This window comes from Cryptomeria japonica, chromosome 7 (genome assembly GCF_030272615.1).
Source record: "Cryptomeria japonica chromosome 7, Sugi_1.0, whole genome shotgun sequence".
Lineage (NCBI taxonomy): Eukaryota > Viridiplantae > Streptophyta > Pinopsida > Cupressales > Cupressaceae > Cryptomeria > Cryptomeria japonica.
In genome coordinates this window covers 715,298,656-715,316,041 of record NC_081411.1, presented here as the reverse complement: position 1 = coordinate 715,316,041, position 17,386 = coordinate 715,298,656, and the positions used below count along the sequence as shown (strand labels likewise).

The window sequence follows — 17,386 nt, the reverse complement described above, 5'->3', positions numbered from 1 at the left end:
CGGTCAGTGAATGGAAGATAGGGGTAGGACTCCTAACTTACTTTTGAGATACTCAAAAGTGTCCCTTGGCAGTGGCTTGGTGAAGATATCTACTATTTGTTCCTTTGTGCTAACATACTCCAACACCACTTTCTTCTCTTGAGCTACTTCTCTAAGATAATGATATTTGACAGAGATGTGCTTTGTCTTCGAGTGCATAACAGGATTCTTTGAAATGTTAATGGCACTAGTATTGTCATAGAATATAATTACTGGCTCAGTAACTTTCTCATTTATACCTTCCAACAGCTGTTTGATCCATGCTATGTTGGTACAATTCAATGCTGCAACAAGGTATTCAGCTTCTGCTGTTGACTGTGAAACACATCCTTGTTTCTTGCTAAGCCAACTTACTAGTCTTTCTCCTAAAAAGAAAGCTCCTCCACTTGTGTTTTTCCTGTCATCAATGTCGCCTGCCCAATCAACATCAGTATAAACTTTTAAATCAAAATCATTTCTTTTCTAATATATTAAGCCATAATCTTCAGTGCCTTTCAAGTATCTGAAAATTCTCTTGATTGCTGTCATGTGTGTTTCCTTAGGATCTGCAGAGAATCTTGCAACTATACCTACTGCATGTGCTATGTCTAGCCTGCTGTGAACAACATATTGCAACTTTCCAATCATGGATCGGTAAAGTGTCTCATCAACAAATGCAGATTCATCATTCTTTGATAGTTTACAGTTGGTAGTCATAGGAGTACTTATTGGTTTTGAATCCTCCATTCCAAATTTCTTCAAGATTTCCTTTATGTACTTGGATTGAGTAATGAAAATCTCATCTTTCATTTGTAGTATCTGTAAACCTATAAAATACTTTATCTCACCGATTAATGACATCTCAAATTCTTTGCTCATTTCATTTCCAAAGTTCTTACATAGAGAGTCATTTCCACAAAAGATAATATCATCAACAAATATGGCTGAGATCAGTATTCCATTTTCATCATTCTTCATGTACATATTGTTGTTTTCACTTGTTCTTATAAAACCAATCTTGATTAAATAAGAGTGCAATCTTTCATACCATGCTCTAGGTGCTTGTTTCAAACCATATAAAGTTTTGTTCAATTTACATACCTGATCTTTATTCTTGTCTTCAACAAATCCTTCAGGTTGTTCAATAAAAACTTCTTCTTCTAATATACCATTCAGAAATGCAGATTTGACATCCATTTGATATACCTTGAAATTCTTGTAAGCAACATATGCCAACAATGTTCTTACTCCTTCAAGTCTTGCCATAGGTGCAAAAGTCTCACCATAATCAATTCCCTCTTCTTGGGCATAACCTTTGCAAACTAGTCTTGCTTTATTTCGAATGACCTCACCTTTTTCATTTAGCTTATTTCTGAAAATCCACTTTGTACCGATTACATTTTTGTCCTTCGGTCTTGGGACCAATGTCCATGTGTCATTCTTCTTGATTTGATCAATCTCTTCTGTCATAGCATTTATCCAATCTTCACTGTTAAATGCGTCTTTCACTATTCTTGGTTCAAATTCAGATATCAGACATGTGTTCTGTCTCAGTTTGTTCCTTGTCATCACTAGATCATCCTTATCTCCTATAATCTGACTTGATGCATGATGTCTTCTGACATACTTGGCTAATACAGGCTCGGTAGGCTCTGTATGATCTTCTTCATCACTCGGTAACTGAATATTTTCTTCATTTCCTTCTGCAGTTTTCTCGGCAGGACGTGTCGGTTGAACATAGACAAATTCATCACAATCTTCTGGTTCTTTGGAATTTACTTCATCGTTTCTTTTTGCAAATTCATAAATTTTCACATTTGCACTTTCTACTATTTTGTTAGATGATTTGATCAGACATTTAAATGCTTTACTTCTAGAAGAATAACCAAGAAATATTCCTTCTTCACTTTTCTGATCAAACTTGTCATTTCTATCATCTTTGTGTACATAACATCTACTTCCAAAGATTTTAAAATAACTTACATTAGGTTTCTTGTCATACCAGATTTCATATGGTGTCTTCAAAGTTCCTTTCTTCAGTTGTACTCGGTTCAGGGTGTAAACTGCTGTGCTTATTGCTTCTCTCCAAAATGTTTGTGGCACTTTCTTTTCAATCATCAGGGTTCTGGCACAATCCACAATAGATCTGTTTCTTCTTTCAGCTATCCCATTTTGTTGTGGAGTTCTTGGCGCAGAGACCTGTCTTTTAATACCATGATCATTGCAGAATAAGTTGAACTCATCAGATTTAAACTCACCTCCTCTATTTGATCTAAGACATTTCAGTTGTCTTCCTGTTTCATTTTCAACTCTTGCCTTGTACCATTTAAACATTTGAAAAGCTTCTAATTTTTCTTTTAAAAACATTACTGACATCATCCTTGAATAATCATCCACAAATAGTATGAAATATTTATCACCATAATAACTTTGAACTTTCATAGGACCAAAAAGATCAGTGTGCACAAGATCTAAAATTCCCTTGGAAGTGTAGGACTTACTTGTAAAGCTTGATCTTGTCATTTTACCCATCTGACATCCTCGACACATGGCATTCTCAGGTTTTTCAAGACTCAGTAGACCTCTTACTTAGTGCTTCTTGCTTATTTTGATCAGATTATCAAAATTTACATGACAAAACCTTTTAGTTCCGAGTTGAGTCAAGGTGAAATGTGTTGCCTTTTGTTTGTGTCCTGGTAGTAGCTAACTTTCCATGCTTGTCATGAACTTTGACAATTCCTTTCTTAAATTCTATTCGGTATCCTGTATTGTTTAGCTGTGCTACACTCAACAAATTGTATTTCAAACCTTCAATCCAATAAACATCATTGCACTTTTCATCGTCAAGAAGTGTTATGGATCCTTTACCTTTTACCGGACATGGTGCATCATTACCAAATCTTACATATCCTCCATCATAGTCTTCTAACATAACAAACTTGTGTTTATCACCTGTCATGTGATGTGAGCATCCACTATCTATGATCCAAGAATCATTAGTATTTATGTGAGATATTAGGGCTTTTTCTTCATACCTTTCTTCATCTGATCCATCTTTGATAGCCACATAAACTACTTCCTCTGTATCACTTTCATCTGATTTATCATCATTGGATTCCTCATCGGCTATTAAGCATGACTTTCTATCTCTTCTTCTGAAGTCTCAGTGTCCTCTGTAATGATTATCTTTTTGTCTATCATCTCGGTAATCTCTCTTTTTAGTAGAATCTTTGTCAGGACAGTTAGAAGCCATATGTCCTATCTTATCACAATTGAAACATTTCAAAGGTATTTTTCCTTTATACTTACCTTTGCCTCTCGGTAACCTTTTGGCTAATAGTGCTTCAAACTCTTCTTGCTTTTTGATTTCCTCATACAGTTTGTGTACTTCCTCCATGCTCTTGCGAAATCTTTCACTTGCTCCACTGTGATCTCCTTCAGAGTACTTATACTTTCTTTCATTGTAATCATTAGATTCATCAAGATGAAAAGAACTAAATGCAGATTCAACTTTATTTACCGATGACCCACTGTTATCAAAGTTACTTAACTCAAATGCATGTAGCTTACCAATAGTAGCATCTAAGGAAATTGGCATATTGGGTACATACCTTAGTTCATTGATTGCAGAGACTCGGATTGCATAAGCCGGTAGAAGGGTTCTTAACAACTTACTTGTTATATCCTTTTCTTCAATAGTTCCACCTGCTCCTTTGATTTGATTGACAATCTCCTTTAGTTTTGTACTGTACTGGGTTATGTTCTCACCTTCATTCATCCTCATAGATTCAAGTTGTCCTCTTAGACTATCCACTTTTTCTCTTTGAACATGTTCATCTCCACCATACACAGATATGAGCTTGTCCCACATTGCCTTTGCATCATTGCAGCCTTCTAGATCATTAAACTCTGAGTCGGTCAATGCAGATGTTATTTCAATCATTGCTTGAATATGTTCTTGATTTGCCTTTATCTCTTCCATTGTTAATGGATAGGTGCTTAGTGTAATGAAATCATTCTCCAGATAATATACAACATATTCTCCAACTCCTGATAGGTGCAGCTTCATTCTTTTCTGCCATGTAGAGAAACTTGACTTGTTCAGCTTCGGTTCATCCCTCTTATACATCTTTGGATCTTTGCCTCAAGTACCTTTAAACTTTTTTTCTCCTGAAGTCCAAAGCTCTAATACCAATTGATAGTTTTGATACTTAATGTTAAGTACAGATGCCAAGCTAATAAGATGACAAGGGGGGTGAATCATACAAACTTAATCTTCCATTAAAAACAACAGATTCAACCTCGGTAACATATACTTCAGTAATATAACCAAAATTGTTAAACATGCAAACTCAAAAGCATATGAACATCATAACACTTATAAACACCAGATTTAACGTGGAAACCCAAATAGGGAAAAACCACTATGGGATTTCAGACCCACTAAGAAATATACTCTTCTAGAATATGCTCAGTTAAAAGCAAATCTTGTTAAAGATTACAAACACATTGCTAGATGTGACCCGGTTAAGGGATTTCCCTCAGATCTGTTAGGATCTTCACCTTGTTAGAAGTGACCTTGTTAAAGGATTTCAAACACTCAATTAGAATGTAACCTTTCTAGAGGGTTTTACAAATAAGACTGTTAAGTCCACTCGGTTAAGAGATTTTCTATCACTTCACAAAATAACAGTCATAAAAATTTATCTGCAACTTCACATCTAAAATGCTAAAGTAGATTCTTATTTTCTCAATACAATAGGAATAATCTTGTCCATCTGCTGGGCTCTATACTCTGTTATTCAAATAGGTCTTCAAGCTTCTGTGCTCGGTAATCACTATGTAGCATCCCTGTGCATACACTTGCCCGCATACATTGTTTATCAATAGTTCCGTATTTATAAACAATAGCTAACCGCTTAATCTCCTTGATCACATTTCCCATGATCAATCATAGCCATCAGATCTTCAAACTTGACCAGGTTCAATGTATCCTTCGATGTGAAAACCTTTTACCCTGCCTTGTAACTTGCATACATTTCTTGGAACTTGTGATAGGGTAGTGCGGTTCAATCTGAGTTGTAGATCTTCTTGTCGATTTTCCTTTGCCATAGATTCTTTAACAAACTTCATTCACGACATACCAATCATTTAATCATAGCCAGCTCATCGGCTTCTTTCATTAAATAATGCTTTTATTCATTCAATGCATTCTGTTATTACTCAGTTGCAACTCGATAAATACTAAACTTCGCTCGGTAGACATTCTGCCTTCATTAACTGATAGCGATAACCTTAGGGTTTATCGACTAGGTTCTTTAGGGTTTACTGACTAGGTTCTTTGCTCGGTAACATAGTATAGTATTAACCTTACAATAAATAACATATGTATGATATCAAAACAATCTAAACATCATGATCTCATCATTGTCTAACTCGGTAATAGTTGCCCATTGAATAACTTATTCCTCCCCTTATTCATCATATTCTTTCTGTGTCTTTTACCGACATCTCTATACTCATCAAATCATACTTCTCAAGATATGGCAACATCATATTGAATTAGAAAATCAATTTCTTGACATCAATGACAAAATAATAATATAAAGATAGTAAACATCCTTAATCAGTTTTATCCATAATCATCAACAACCTTCTCAATATCCTTATTGAAATGCCAACAATCTCTCCTTGTCTGTTATAATGCCAAATGCCAACATCAACTGGACACCATTTTAACCCTAATTGGTGTCGATTAGGGTTGTTTTCAATCATTTTCAATATCAACCGCTTTCAATCAATTGTCAATCAATTTGGATCAATTTGTATCATTTTCAATCATTATCAGTTTTTATCAATCTGGATTAATTCGTCATCGATCCCTATCAGTTGTCAACCATCTATCTTCATCATCGATTTCTATCAATATTGATCAATTCATCATCAATCTTTATCAATGATCAATCATCATTTATCATATCAAAATTTGTCAGTCTTTATCAATATTTATCGATTTTGATCGATTTCTCATCAGTCCCTATCCTTGTCAATTTGATCAATTCTTGGTCCTTATTAATCAAATCAATTGATCATGTCCATGCTTATCATTAGTTGTGTCAATTTTTTCATGACATTGTTTGACCTAATTCATCTCTCTTTCTACCTTGGGTTTGACAATTCTTTAATTATTCATCCCTTACTAAAATCTCTCTTTAGGTTAAATGAATTCATTTCATTTATCCTACGTCTTTTGTCACAATTAAATATTTTATTTAATTGGCTAATTTCCCTTTTGTGGGCTAATTAATAAATGAAAAGTTATTAATTATTCCCACATTTCTCTCCCTAAATTTTCTCCAATAACTTTTCTCCACTAATTCCTCAAATCAATTAGCTATAGTTTCTCCAATTTGTCATATATTATGAAGCTAGAATTCCTATTCAATTTGTCATAATCATGTCATATCAATTTTCCATTTTCAAATCAATAATGCCTTTGTCACATTCCTTGATTTTCTCATGTCATTTTGATGAAGAATTTCTCTATAAATGGAGCTCATTTTTAATGTATGAGATCTAATTTCGATAACTATATGCTGCTAATTTGTCTTCAAAATCATACTTTGAATCTTCTCGCCTAGCCTTGATTTCATTACACTTGCAATAGCATTGAGAGTCACATTTCTATTAGATTAGAGAAGCAAGAAGGACAATGCAAGGGATTATTTTGAGCATGTGAAGGATGGTTTGTATTTGCTTGCGTTATTTCCTTGTTTATGCTTTATTTTTGTACCTTCACTAATGTAGGATTTATAAATGTTATTGAATGCCTAACTTTTCCTCCTACAGTTTCCATAGAAATAACTTGTGAAGCATTAAAACTTTGATCAACCAAAAACTCTAATTTTTCAATTCTAATAAAATCAAAGGTTACCTATATTTTGGGAGGTGCCAAGAATATCAAATAAAAATAAAATTAAGATAAAATAAACCTATTTTTTTTTGGTTCATGGGGATCACATGTGAGCCCAGATGCTCCTACATTAGACACGATGAGTAAGATTGTTTTTGTGAGTTTGGGATTACAAAATGGAGTTGAATGTTGAAACCATTATTTTATAATGTGAACAATTTGCAACAAACTCCATCACTGTAACAAATATATTGCAACACTTCTTCCTTCCCCTCTTCTAACATTTTCCTAGAACAATCTTCATTCTCCTCCACTATATCATCTCCACACTTCTCTTCTTCAACGTAGAATCTATTCCACCATAACTTGACCTCATCCTTCAAATATTGATTCACTTAGGATTTCTTGTCATCTCACCACTCCCCATTCCTCTTCTCTTCTTTGTGGGATTTAACCTACCTAAGTTTGGCCACCTCCATCAAATGCACTTTGCAATTTCCTCTATCCTCGCCACCATAATATAAACCTCTCCACATCCTCTATTGCAACATATACAATATTTTATTCCCTTTAATATTCCTTTTTCTATAACTAACCTCTTTGTACTCTACTTTTCCATGCTCTCCATCATGGTCATGCCCTCCAAGCACATTTCACAACTCCTGCTACATATTCATCTTTATTCTCCTCTATCTTTGTCGCAACACCACCCAAATTTGCAACCTCTTTTTTTCTCTTCTTATTCCATGCCTTCCTAAAGAAATGTATCTATTTCATCCTCACTCATCACACTCTCCATGTCTTCATATAGATAAGTTATTGCAACTTCACCCTTTGTTGCAACCTCTTTATCTTCCTCTACACACATAGGTTCAAGTTCATCAACAACCAAACCCATGTCCTCTTATTTCCTCTACTCCATTGCTACTCTGTTTTCTTTTAAAACTCTCAACATCCTCTTCATATCATTAATTTGTGTTGAAATAATAATGAACCCATAATAAAGATGCAAACTTCAAGGATCAACCAAGAAAGATACCTTCCACAAGAGAGTGTTTCAAGATGAGTTTACATGAATATTGAGAAATGATATTGATTGATGAGATAATGAGATATGTTAAAATATACAAAAACCTTGAATATAAATGCAAGGTGTGAAGAGGTATGACAACTACCTTTGATACAAACATTATATGCTCAATGCAAAATAATAGATGCCTAAAGCAAATATTAAATATCTAAATGACTAAAAGTAGATAATGAGACATGGGCCTATTATAACTAACTTCTAGAATGTTACACCTAGGACTAACTTAACTTCTAAGTATACTTAACATGTGAATAGGTTTCCACTAATGACTAGATAGGAAATAACCTCATATACACTAACACCCCCCCTTAAGTGCAACTTAGGGAGTGAAACTATTATGCAAATGATACAAGATCCTAAATGACGATGAAAAATGCAAATGAAGATGCAACATGGGTCCTGACAACTAAGCCATGTTAGATACTCTTACACAACTAACCATGCATAGCTAATTGCTCACAAACGAAGAAAATGAGAGAACCTTGTGGAACAAAACTCCTCTTGAAAAGAGAGAAAATATAAATCATGTACACATGATCTAGAATAAGTGATGTATGGATGTGTCAATATAAATACCCCCCAAGAACTACAACCATCACAAGATATAATATAATAACCCATCCAACGAAGGGACAAATAGAGATTAAATTGACCCCCCATAATGAAGTATCATTAAAGCCAACAAAGATAATCTGGAGCCAAAAAATAATTCAATGAAGAAATAATATGTCCCCCCTTAGGAAGAAAGAAATCCAATGGTGAATGCGGAAGAAAATCCATCTCCATAAAGAAGTAAGAAGGAAGAAGTCTCACAAATGAAATCTTTGAAGAAGAATCAAGTCCTTCCAAAGATGTCCCATCAAAATTAGGATGTATCTCAATCAAGGAAGAAACAATGGAATTAGGAGACTCAAGAACATCCTCCAATGTAAAATTTGCAAAGAGGAGATTTATCCCCTCAAGCATGTCCTCCAAATCTATAGAATCTATTTGGAACCACTAATATGAAAAACTGAATATTTCCTGCACTGCTAAAGTCATTGAATCCATGTCAATTGTCAACTCTGATGAAGCAAGTAATGGGAGAACCATGGAAAGATTAACAAACCCTTTAAGAGGAACTGAATTACTCCCCACACTAGAAGAGGGATATTGAGAAACATATGAATCATAATTAGGATAGAAGTGGGAAAAGGTATACACATTAGACCTATGATTAACCCTACCCACTGCAATAAGCTCTCTCATCTCCTAACAAATGAAAATTGAATCATATGTGAAATGCCTATCTATGTAATCTAATAAATCGAAAGAAGATTGGGGGTAATCTTAAGAATGCAAAGTATATTAGATGGTGATTAGATGCCAACCTTGTACCCAAGTAAACATCTCCTACAACAACAACATGAACAAACTGAATTTTTATATTAAAGAGCATATTATAATGTAGAGCTCTAAGAGATCCTAGAATCATGTGATCAAATGAGCTAGCAATATTTTTTGAAGCACCTAAATCAACAATCTAACCAATACATCTATTTGCATGAATGGTAATCAATGCATGACCCTTCCCTTTGCAATATCCACTAGCAAATCCTTCTAACCTAGTGTTTGAAGTGTCCCCATGACTGATAGAAGAAAAATGTGAACTAGATGAATAAGGATTGAAAATATGATGCTCCTTGATAAGTTGTTTCAACTCATTAATTTCCTTCTTATTGTTGGCAATATATGTTGTCATTGATGTCGACTTGATGTCTGACAATATGTGTTGTCATTAAGGAGATGAATAAATATGTGTTGTTGTCATTGGTGAATTAGATAATGTGAGTTCAACACATTTTAAAGCAGTTGTGCCTTTGATGATTAATGATAAAAGTTTAGTATACTTCTAGAAAGATAGTTTGATTCAAATAATGTCTAGAGATCTACATACCAAGAAATATGGAAGACAACCTCCAGAAGACAACCACTTGAATCTATGACAATATAACCACCTAGATGATTGATAAGTATATGGTAACACATTGTTACACATACTTTATATTTTGGTTATGAGATGTAATCATGCTCAAGGTGTCAGTGGATTAATATCTGAGTCAGATTCATACTTGCTTGATTAAGGAAATATGTCTAAGGCATGAACAATGCACTTCTCTTTGTTTGGGTGTTGATAACTTGGTCTGCATCTTGCCGCATTATAAGATCTAGTTATGTAGTTCTCGATGTTAATATTGGTAATATAAAATTCTTGGATTTAAAGTCACATCCACTTATGCGGGAAAAGTTATTAGTGTATGTTCTTCATATTATAGTTTGATAGAGTGATGGGTCTCTAGAATGCTCCGCATTCTTTCATTGTGATTGGTATTCTTGCGCGGATTAGGAAAATTGCTAAAGGTGGTATAAGGATTTAGTGATATGAGTTTCAGGTGAAATGATGCTCCACAATACAATATCTGACTTGTTGATGTGAAACGGTTGTTCATAATGCCTTGTTTCTAACTGTTTAGTGAGTCTCTCCATTTGTGCCAGTATTTGATGATAGCTTACTCTAAGGGATGACTGAATACATGTTGTTGTTAGTCTACATTTCTTTCATATTAGTTTGCACAATGATTTTGGTTTCTCCCCAATGGTGTTAAGGCAAACAGTTAACACTGTTGATAGTGGTGTTGATGCTTGAGCCAACAAATTGTCTTTCTTATTTTACGGTTGATCTTGAACTATCTCACTTATTTTGAGGGCGTGTTGAGATGTTTATGAGGTATATTTATGCATTGGGTTGACCCGTAAATCATAATTTTTACTTGATATTTATGTTGGGGTTGACTAGAAAATGTGAAGGTGTTGTTGATGATGTCTTGAACATTGTATCATGTGTGCTAATATGATGAGATTATTTTGGGACCAAGTAACCTCCTTGCATGGTCCACTGCATTCTATTTGTCATGATTCAGTTGTTTCTAGGCTAACCTATGTGATGCTAAATGCTTTCCCTATAGGTCCATTTGGTGTCAACCTAATAGATGTTTTTGAGGTAATGGGAAGGTTATATAAGGAGGATAAGATCATTTTGTGAGATTGCAAATAAATGGAAGTAATAGTAATAGATTAGTAGAGTATGAAGTGTGCAACATTAGTGTGACAAAGTAATAGAGCTACAAAAGTAGACCACAACATCAACATATGTTAGATGCTTCTTCTATAGCAGTTCATATCATGTTTGTTATTGTAATCTTCATCTATCTTGCTTGGAGATAGTGTGTCTTCTCAACAAGTCCTTTCTATGGAGTAGTTACTTCCTTGGGTTGCTGCCCTAAAACCAAATTATAAAAAACTAATTATATATATTTTGAATTTACTCTCACCATGTTTTTCCCTCTTTGGGTTTTCCACCTAAAAATCATGTTGTTCTTGTATGGTGCATGTTTTGTTTTTGTTCTTTCTTTCAATAAATCAAATTAAATGGTTAAATGATTAATGGATGCTTAAGTTCTAATTAAAGCCGATTCACCAACCCTCTTAGCATCTTAGTGTGTTCAACACTTATAACAAACTTGTTCACCATGTCCAATCCCCTTACAAAAGGTACACTTACGTTTCTCTTTCTTGGAATGAACCATGAGAAAATATAAAACAATTAAAAATAAATACTCTAGAATTGCTAACGTTGAGACACCTTAATTCCCAACATTAACTCCAGGTTCAATTAGGGTTATATTTAATGTTCAAATAGGTTTAGAGTTACGATCAAAATTCAAATAAACTAGGTTCAAGGTTACATTTGAGGTTCACATAGACTTCCAATCAAAGTTTAATTATTAAATATTAACATTGAATAAAGATAAACTTTATTTTTTATTTTATATAATTTACACAACATTAATAATAACTATTTTATACTTATAATAAGAACATTATTAATGTCTTACATGTTGTATCTCACATTGCTACTAACATATATATCTTAAATATAATCTATATAGAATATGTCAAAGATATCATTATCAGACAATATTTTTTTTTCATTACAAAAATATCATTATCACATAATATTTCTTTTTTTCATTACAAAAATATATCAAAGATATCATTATCGCATAATATTTCTTTTTCCATTACAAAAACATGTCAAAGATATTATTATGAAACAATTTTTTTTCTATTATTTATATATATATGACAATTTTTCATTACAAAAATATGTAAAAAACGGACCTATTTTTTTTAATTACAATAAAAATACATCTAGACATATTTACCTATGACAATTTTTCATTACAAAAATATGTCAAAAACAGACCTATTTTTTTTAATTACAATAAAAACACGTCTAGACATATTTACCTCTTACATTTCAACTTTTTAAGCCAACCTTCTCTAAAACGAATCGGATATGAAGAATATTCCTCAAGTAAAATATTATTCCAAAGTTTGTTTTATATAATAGAGCAGATGATTGTTTCCCAAATTAGAAAGATTTATCCATCACGCATCTCAACAAACAAAAATTATGAACATTGTTCATCACGCATTTCAATGAACACGGCACTGAAAGCTTTGATTGAATTGTCTTTAAACGGCAGGTTCCTTATCCATATCCAACCGTTAAGATAAAATAGGTAGTTGACATGTAGAAAGAAATGAGCGTCGGATCGATGTTGTAAGAGACTATAAATTATCGATCAATTCAACACCCAGAACTATTTGTTTTGACCGATCGATTTGCCGCTGAGAAAAAAAACCATTTTAGCCATTATATATCGCTCACGGAGAATAGAGAATACAAGCTTATCCGGTTTCGTCAACTAAACAATGGAGAGCAAAAATTGTGAAGATTCCATTGCAAGGCGAGCACGAATTGTTGCAGAACATCTTCAACCCCATGTGCACGGACGTAATGGAGTCGGAGTTGAGAGATTTTCATGCTTGCAATATTGTCCACCAGAAATTGCTTTAGGTGAGCCTTTTCTTATAATTTCATGTACCTAATGTTTAATCGCAATTAAATTGAATTCAGTAAATTCTCCTTGCGGGAGTTTGAGTGCTACCGTTTAGATGCCAGAACAACCCTGGAGTGTCTTGATTTTTTGGGTGGATTTTGATCTATGAAATGCTTAATTGCAATTAGATTAAATTTTGTAAGTTACTCTTGCTGGGAGTTGTTCTTAGTAAATTTCCATGGGGGTGTCTTTTGGCATATGTGTTTAGGGCACATCTAGAATTAGATGTGATTGTTTATCTGATCCAATATCAGACATTTGTATATGTAAGCATGTAGCAAAGTTTAAATAGATTTGAACATATGTTTGGATTAAGGTAAACGCTTTGACTGGAGCTATGAATCTGAGATGGGTTTGGAAAGGATCCCAAAACCTTTTACAACAAGATCAACAAGGAAATGGAACAAGGTCCGGACCCAAATACAAATCAGCCAAAAAGATGAACAAAACTTGTCTCAAAAAAAACAAAACACCAAAATCAACAAAATCAAAGGAAACAGAAAGAACCAACAAATGCTTTTGACTGGAGCAAAGAACCGGGGGCTGGTTTTGACAAGAATCCAAAACCAACAACAAAGCCTAGCAGACAGTCAAGGTAGTTTGAAACCAAACTTCACCAAAGGCCTCAAAAGAGGGGCAGGATGGGAACGGATGGAAATGGAATGTCCTCTAATTATTTGAAGGAGAATCTCAGCTAAAGAACTCTCAATCACAGCATCAATTTTTCTTTGAACCTTGCATGGGGATCCTTTGCCCACATCAATGTGGTCATTTTTCATGGTTTTCAGCACCTTCCTGTCCACCAAAGGGGTTAGAAGATGATAGCCGAGGATTGTTCTAACCAAATTTGAAGAAAAGTTGTTATTGAAAGAGGGGCTTTTGAACACAACTTGTTCCTTGCACGAGGAACCTAAAACCTTACAAACATGGTCTCTCCTAGTAGTTTCTACTACTTTCTAGTACCTTCCCAATATAATGAGCCCGGGACATTGGAATGCACATTTTCATGAATATATGCCCTACATTGTGGAAATGTTGTAGTTGAGAGGTCTCATAATGAAGTTCCTACTCCCAAACACCAAACTTGGAGCACAATTTCACACTGTTGGGAACTCCCAACCAATTTCAACACATACACCAAATCTAGCAAAAAGAAACCTTATTTTAGATTTTGTAACATTGTCAATGGCAATCAACTGACCAATAGCATTAGCAATGCCAATGAATGATACTTTCATCCTAGAAATCCAAAGGAAGCTCTAGGAGATGAACCCAGATCGGAACCATGTTAATCTTGGTAGCATTGAAACCAACAATCCATATTTTTAAATGAAGAAATGCCCTACCAAGAAACCAGGGACTTCCTTGAAGAACTTTGGTGCAGTCCTTGATGGAAAAGAAGGAGAATAAAAGAAATCCATTCATCAAAGTTGTCACATGAACCAGAATTGGAGCCAATCAACATTCGATCCCAACTAAGAATAAAATCAATGTTTGGTCTAATACCAATGAACCTCCTAATAAGAGAAGAATGCAAGCTTGCAGAAACTGTTGGATTATTTGTCATTGACGTCAAAGGCTTAATTGAGTTTTGATTATGAATTTTGGTTGAGCTCCTTATGTGTCTGGTTGCTTGAGCTGCTTGAAGTGCTTGAGCTAAGTGTGTGCCTTCTTCAGCCATCTGTATGCTTACTTGTCACCTTTGTCAGCATCCACTTCCGATTCTTGCCATGTCAGCCTAAGTGCTGTGGGTTTTGATTGGATTGTGGAATGCAGCGTATATGTCAGATCGTGGGGGTCTTTAATTGAAGTGCAGCATAGTATGTGTAACGTAGACTATTCTTTGCCACCATAAAAAGAGAAAAGATTTTTTTTTGAAGGGAAATGGCCGGACGTGGGCCACGAACTTAAGTGGTCGGTGCTATTAAAGGAAAATAATATGGTGTAGTCATGAGATACTTTTCAGAAAATTCGAACTCACAAAAAGACGTGTTTTTGGTGTTGAAGGCTGCACAATTGTTTGGGAGTTTTTTTTTTAAATTTTAGAAGAAACATCATTTAATATTGTGCTTATTAAAGTTGGGAGTGTAACTGGAAAAAGCTCAAGACAACAGTTGTGGTGTATGTTTAATCATATTAAAAATGATGTGTGACTTCTATTAAAAAAACGGCTTTGTTTTGGAATCTTAAAAAAAAAACGGACTCAATTATGCAATATTGTGTATATGCTGGAGCGAACCCATTTAGTAAAAAAACGAAAAATGAAGTAAGTGACTTTTTTTTTGAAAAAATTTGGAGACATTTGATACAAAAAGGTTGTTGGTTGCTTACCGTGATTGCAATCTTAAGAATTCGTGTGAGCTTATAACTAAGTGCAAAGCATTGGGTGTTGTGTGGGGAGAATGTGTTGACTTGGTGGTTAGCACCTCCTTGGGGACTTGTGACATGGCTTAATCGTCTCCGGTAGATTGAGATAAATTTGGTGTTGATAGTTTGCGCTTTTGGCACAATAGCAAACGATTCCAACAATTGGTATTAGAGCCGGTACCTTTTGTTAAGACTCAAAAGCTTGAAGGTTAGTTTTGTTAGCACTCGAAGATGAATGCTTTGGAAGGTCTTGAAATGAATAGAGCCCCTCTATTTGATGGTTCAAATTAAGCCTTTTGGTGTGTCAGGATGAGATCATATTTGATGTCTCTTGGATTCGATGTTTGGAACAACGTTGTGTCAGGCTACACACCTCCTTAGAATCCTCCATCTACTGCTGATGAAAAGAGAGCTTTTGAATGCAATGCAAAGGCTTTGAATGCTATTTTGTGTGGATTGTCAGAATTTGAATTCGTGAAAGTTATGCACTGTGATAGTGCTCAAGCAATGTGGGATAAGCTTAAAAATGCCTACGAAGGAGATGAAAAAGTGAATAAGGCCAAGCTTCAGTTTCATCGAATGCAGTTTGAAAGTCTGAAAATGAAAGAGGAAGAAAATGTTGCAGCGTATTTCCTAAGGGTCGATGAAGTGGTTAACTCTCTTAAAGGCTTAGGAGAAACAATTGATGATACCGTTTTTATACAAATAATTTTAAGGTCTCTACCTTTAAGGTTTGACTCAAAGATTTCTATAATTGTAGAGATGGCTGATCTTGATTAGATGATCATTGACAAGCTCCGTGGTATACTGACTGCATATGAGATGAGAACGAATCTTGAATTATAAAAAAGGGAGACCACCTTCAAAGTTTCAAAGAAAGATAAACAAGTGGAGCAAGCCTCAAGTGATAGTTCGGAGGATGACATTGACTTAGAAGAAGCTATGTTCACTAGAAAGTCAAAGGACTTTAGCAAAAACAAGAAGAAGACCTCTCTCAGGTGCTTTAACTGTGGCAAATCTGGACATTTTGTAGCCAAATGAGCATATGAAGATAATGATGACGATAGTAATGAAAAGAAGCCAAAGTTTAACAAAAAGAAGTATAGAGGAAAAGACAAGAAGATTCGGAAATCTATGAAGAGTCTTTACTCAAAAGACGAGAGTGATTCATCTTATGGAGGTGATGTTGAATCTTTGAGTGATGAGATCTTGTTCATGGCTATGGAAGAAATTCACATAGAAAATCTAGAAGATGAAAGTGACCTTGGAGAAGAAGAGGGAGAAGTGGATTTGGAGCAAGAATTGATAAGTGCTCTCAATGAGATCAAAAGTCTTAAGAAGAAAAATCTGAGTTTGAAGGTGCAACTCAAAGAAGAAAGTGAAGGAAAATCTGTGAAATCACAAGCTCTTGAGGATGCAGAGAAACAAATAAATGATCTGAAAATTCTGAATATTGAGGCTAAGAAACTTGAAGAGGAATTGAGAAATCAGATTAAGGAAAAGGTTGAAAGCTGTGAGAAAATTGAAGCAGAAATTGCTTCTCTTAGGGTGATAGAGAAATCATCTATGCTGTTGAACCAAGAAGAGATAAATCAGAAAGGTTCACTTTCGCTAGACAACTTGTTAGCTTTCCAAAAATTGTCCTCAGACAAGGGTGGAGTTGGCCTTGAAGAAGGTCAAAGCTCAAAGGTAGAACAACGGACTCTTAATGGTGAGAGCTCAAGGGTTTCATCTTCAAAAATCAAAAATAATAATTTCAGGCAACCTTTTAGTGCTAGACAAGCACATTTAACCAGGTTTAATTATTCATACTTTCATGGTTATTGTTTTGCTTGTAACTATTTTGGTCACAAGGCAGCAAATTGTAGGGTGTTTTTTAGAAATAATTTCAGTTTTGCAAACAAGAACTCTTTTGCTCCTCTGAGAGATTATAATTATGTTTGCTATAAACGTAATAATATTGGACATAGTGCAAGGTTTTGTAAGATTGAC

At 34.5% G+C, this 17,386-nt stretch overlaps 1 protein-coding gene across 1 annotated transcript in view; it reads left to right on the top strand.

Moving 5' to 3' along the window:
- The first annotated feature begins 12,497 nt into the window (after positions 1-12,497).
- LOC131040223 (acyl-coenzyme A oxidase 3, peroxisomal) overlaps positions 12,498-17,386 on the top strand; it is a 57,282-nt gene continuing 52,393 nt past the window's right edge. Inside the window, exon 1 of the mRNA XM_057973086.2 lies at positions 12,498-12,984. Within this exon, the coding sequence (XP_057829069.2) occupies positions 12,840-12,984 (145 nt within the window). The 5' untranslated portion in view covers positions 12,498-12,839. The remainder of the gene's footprint in view (positions 12,985-17,386) is intronic.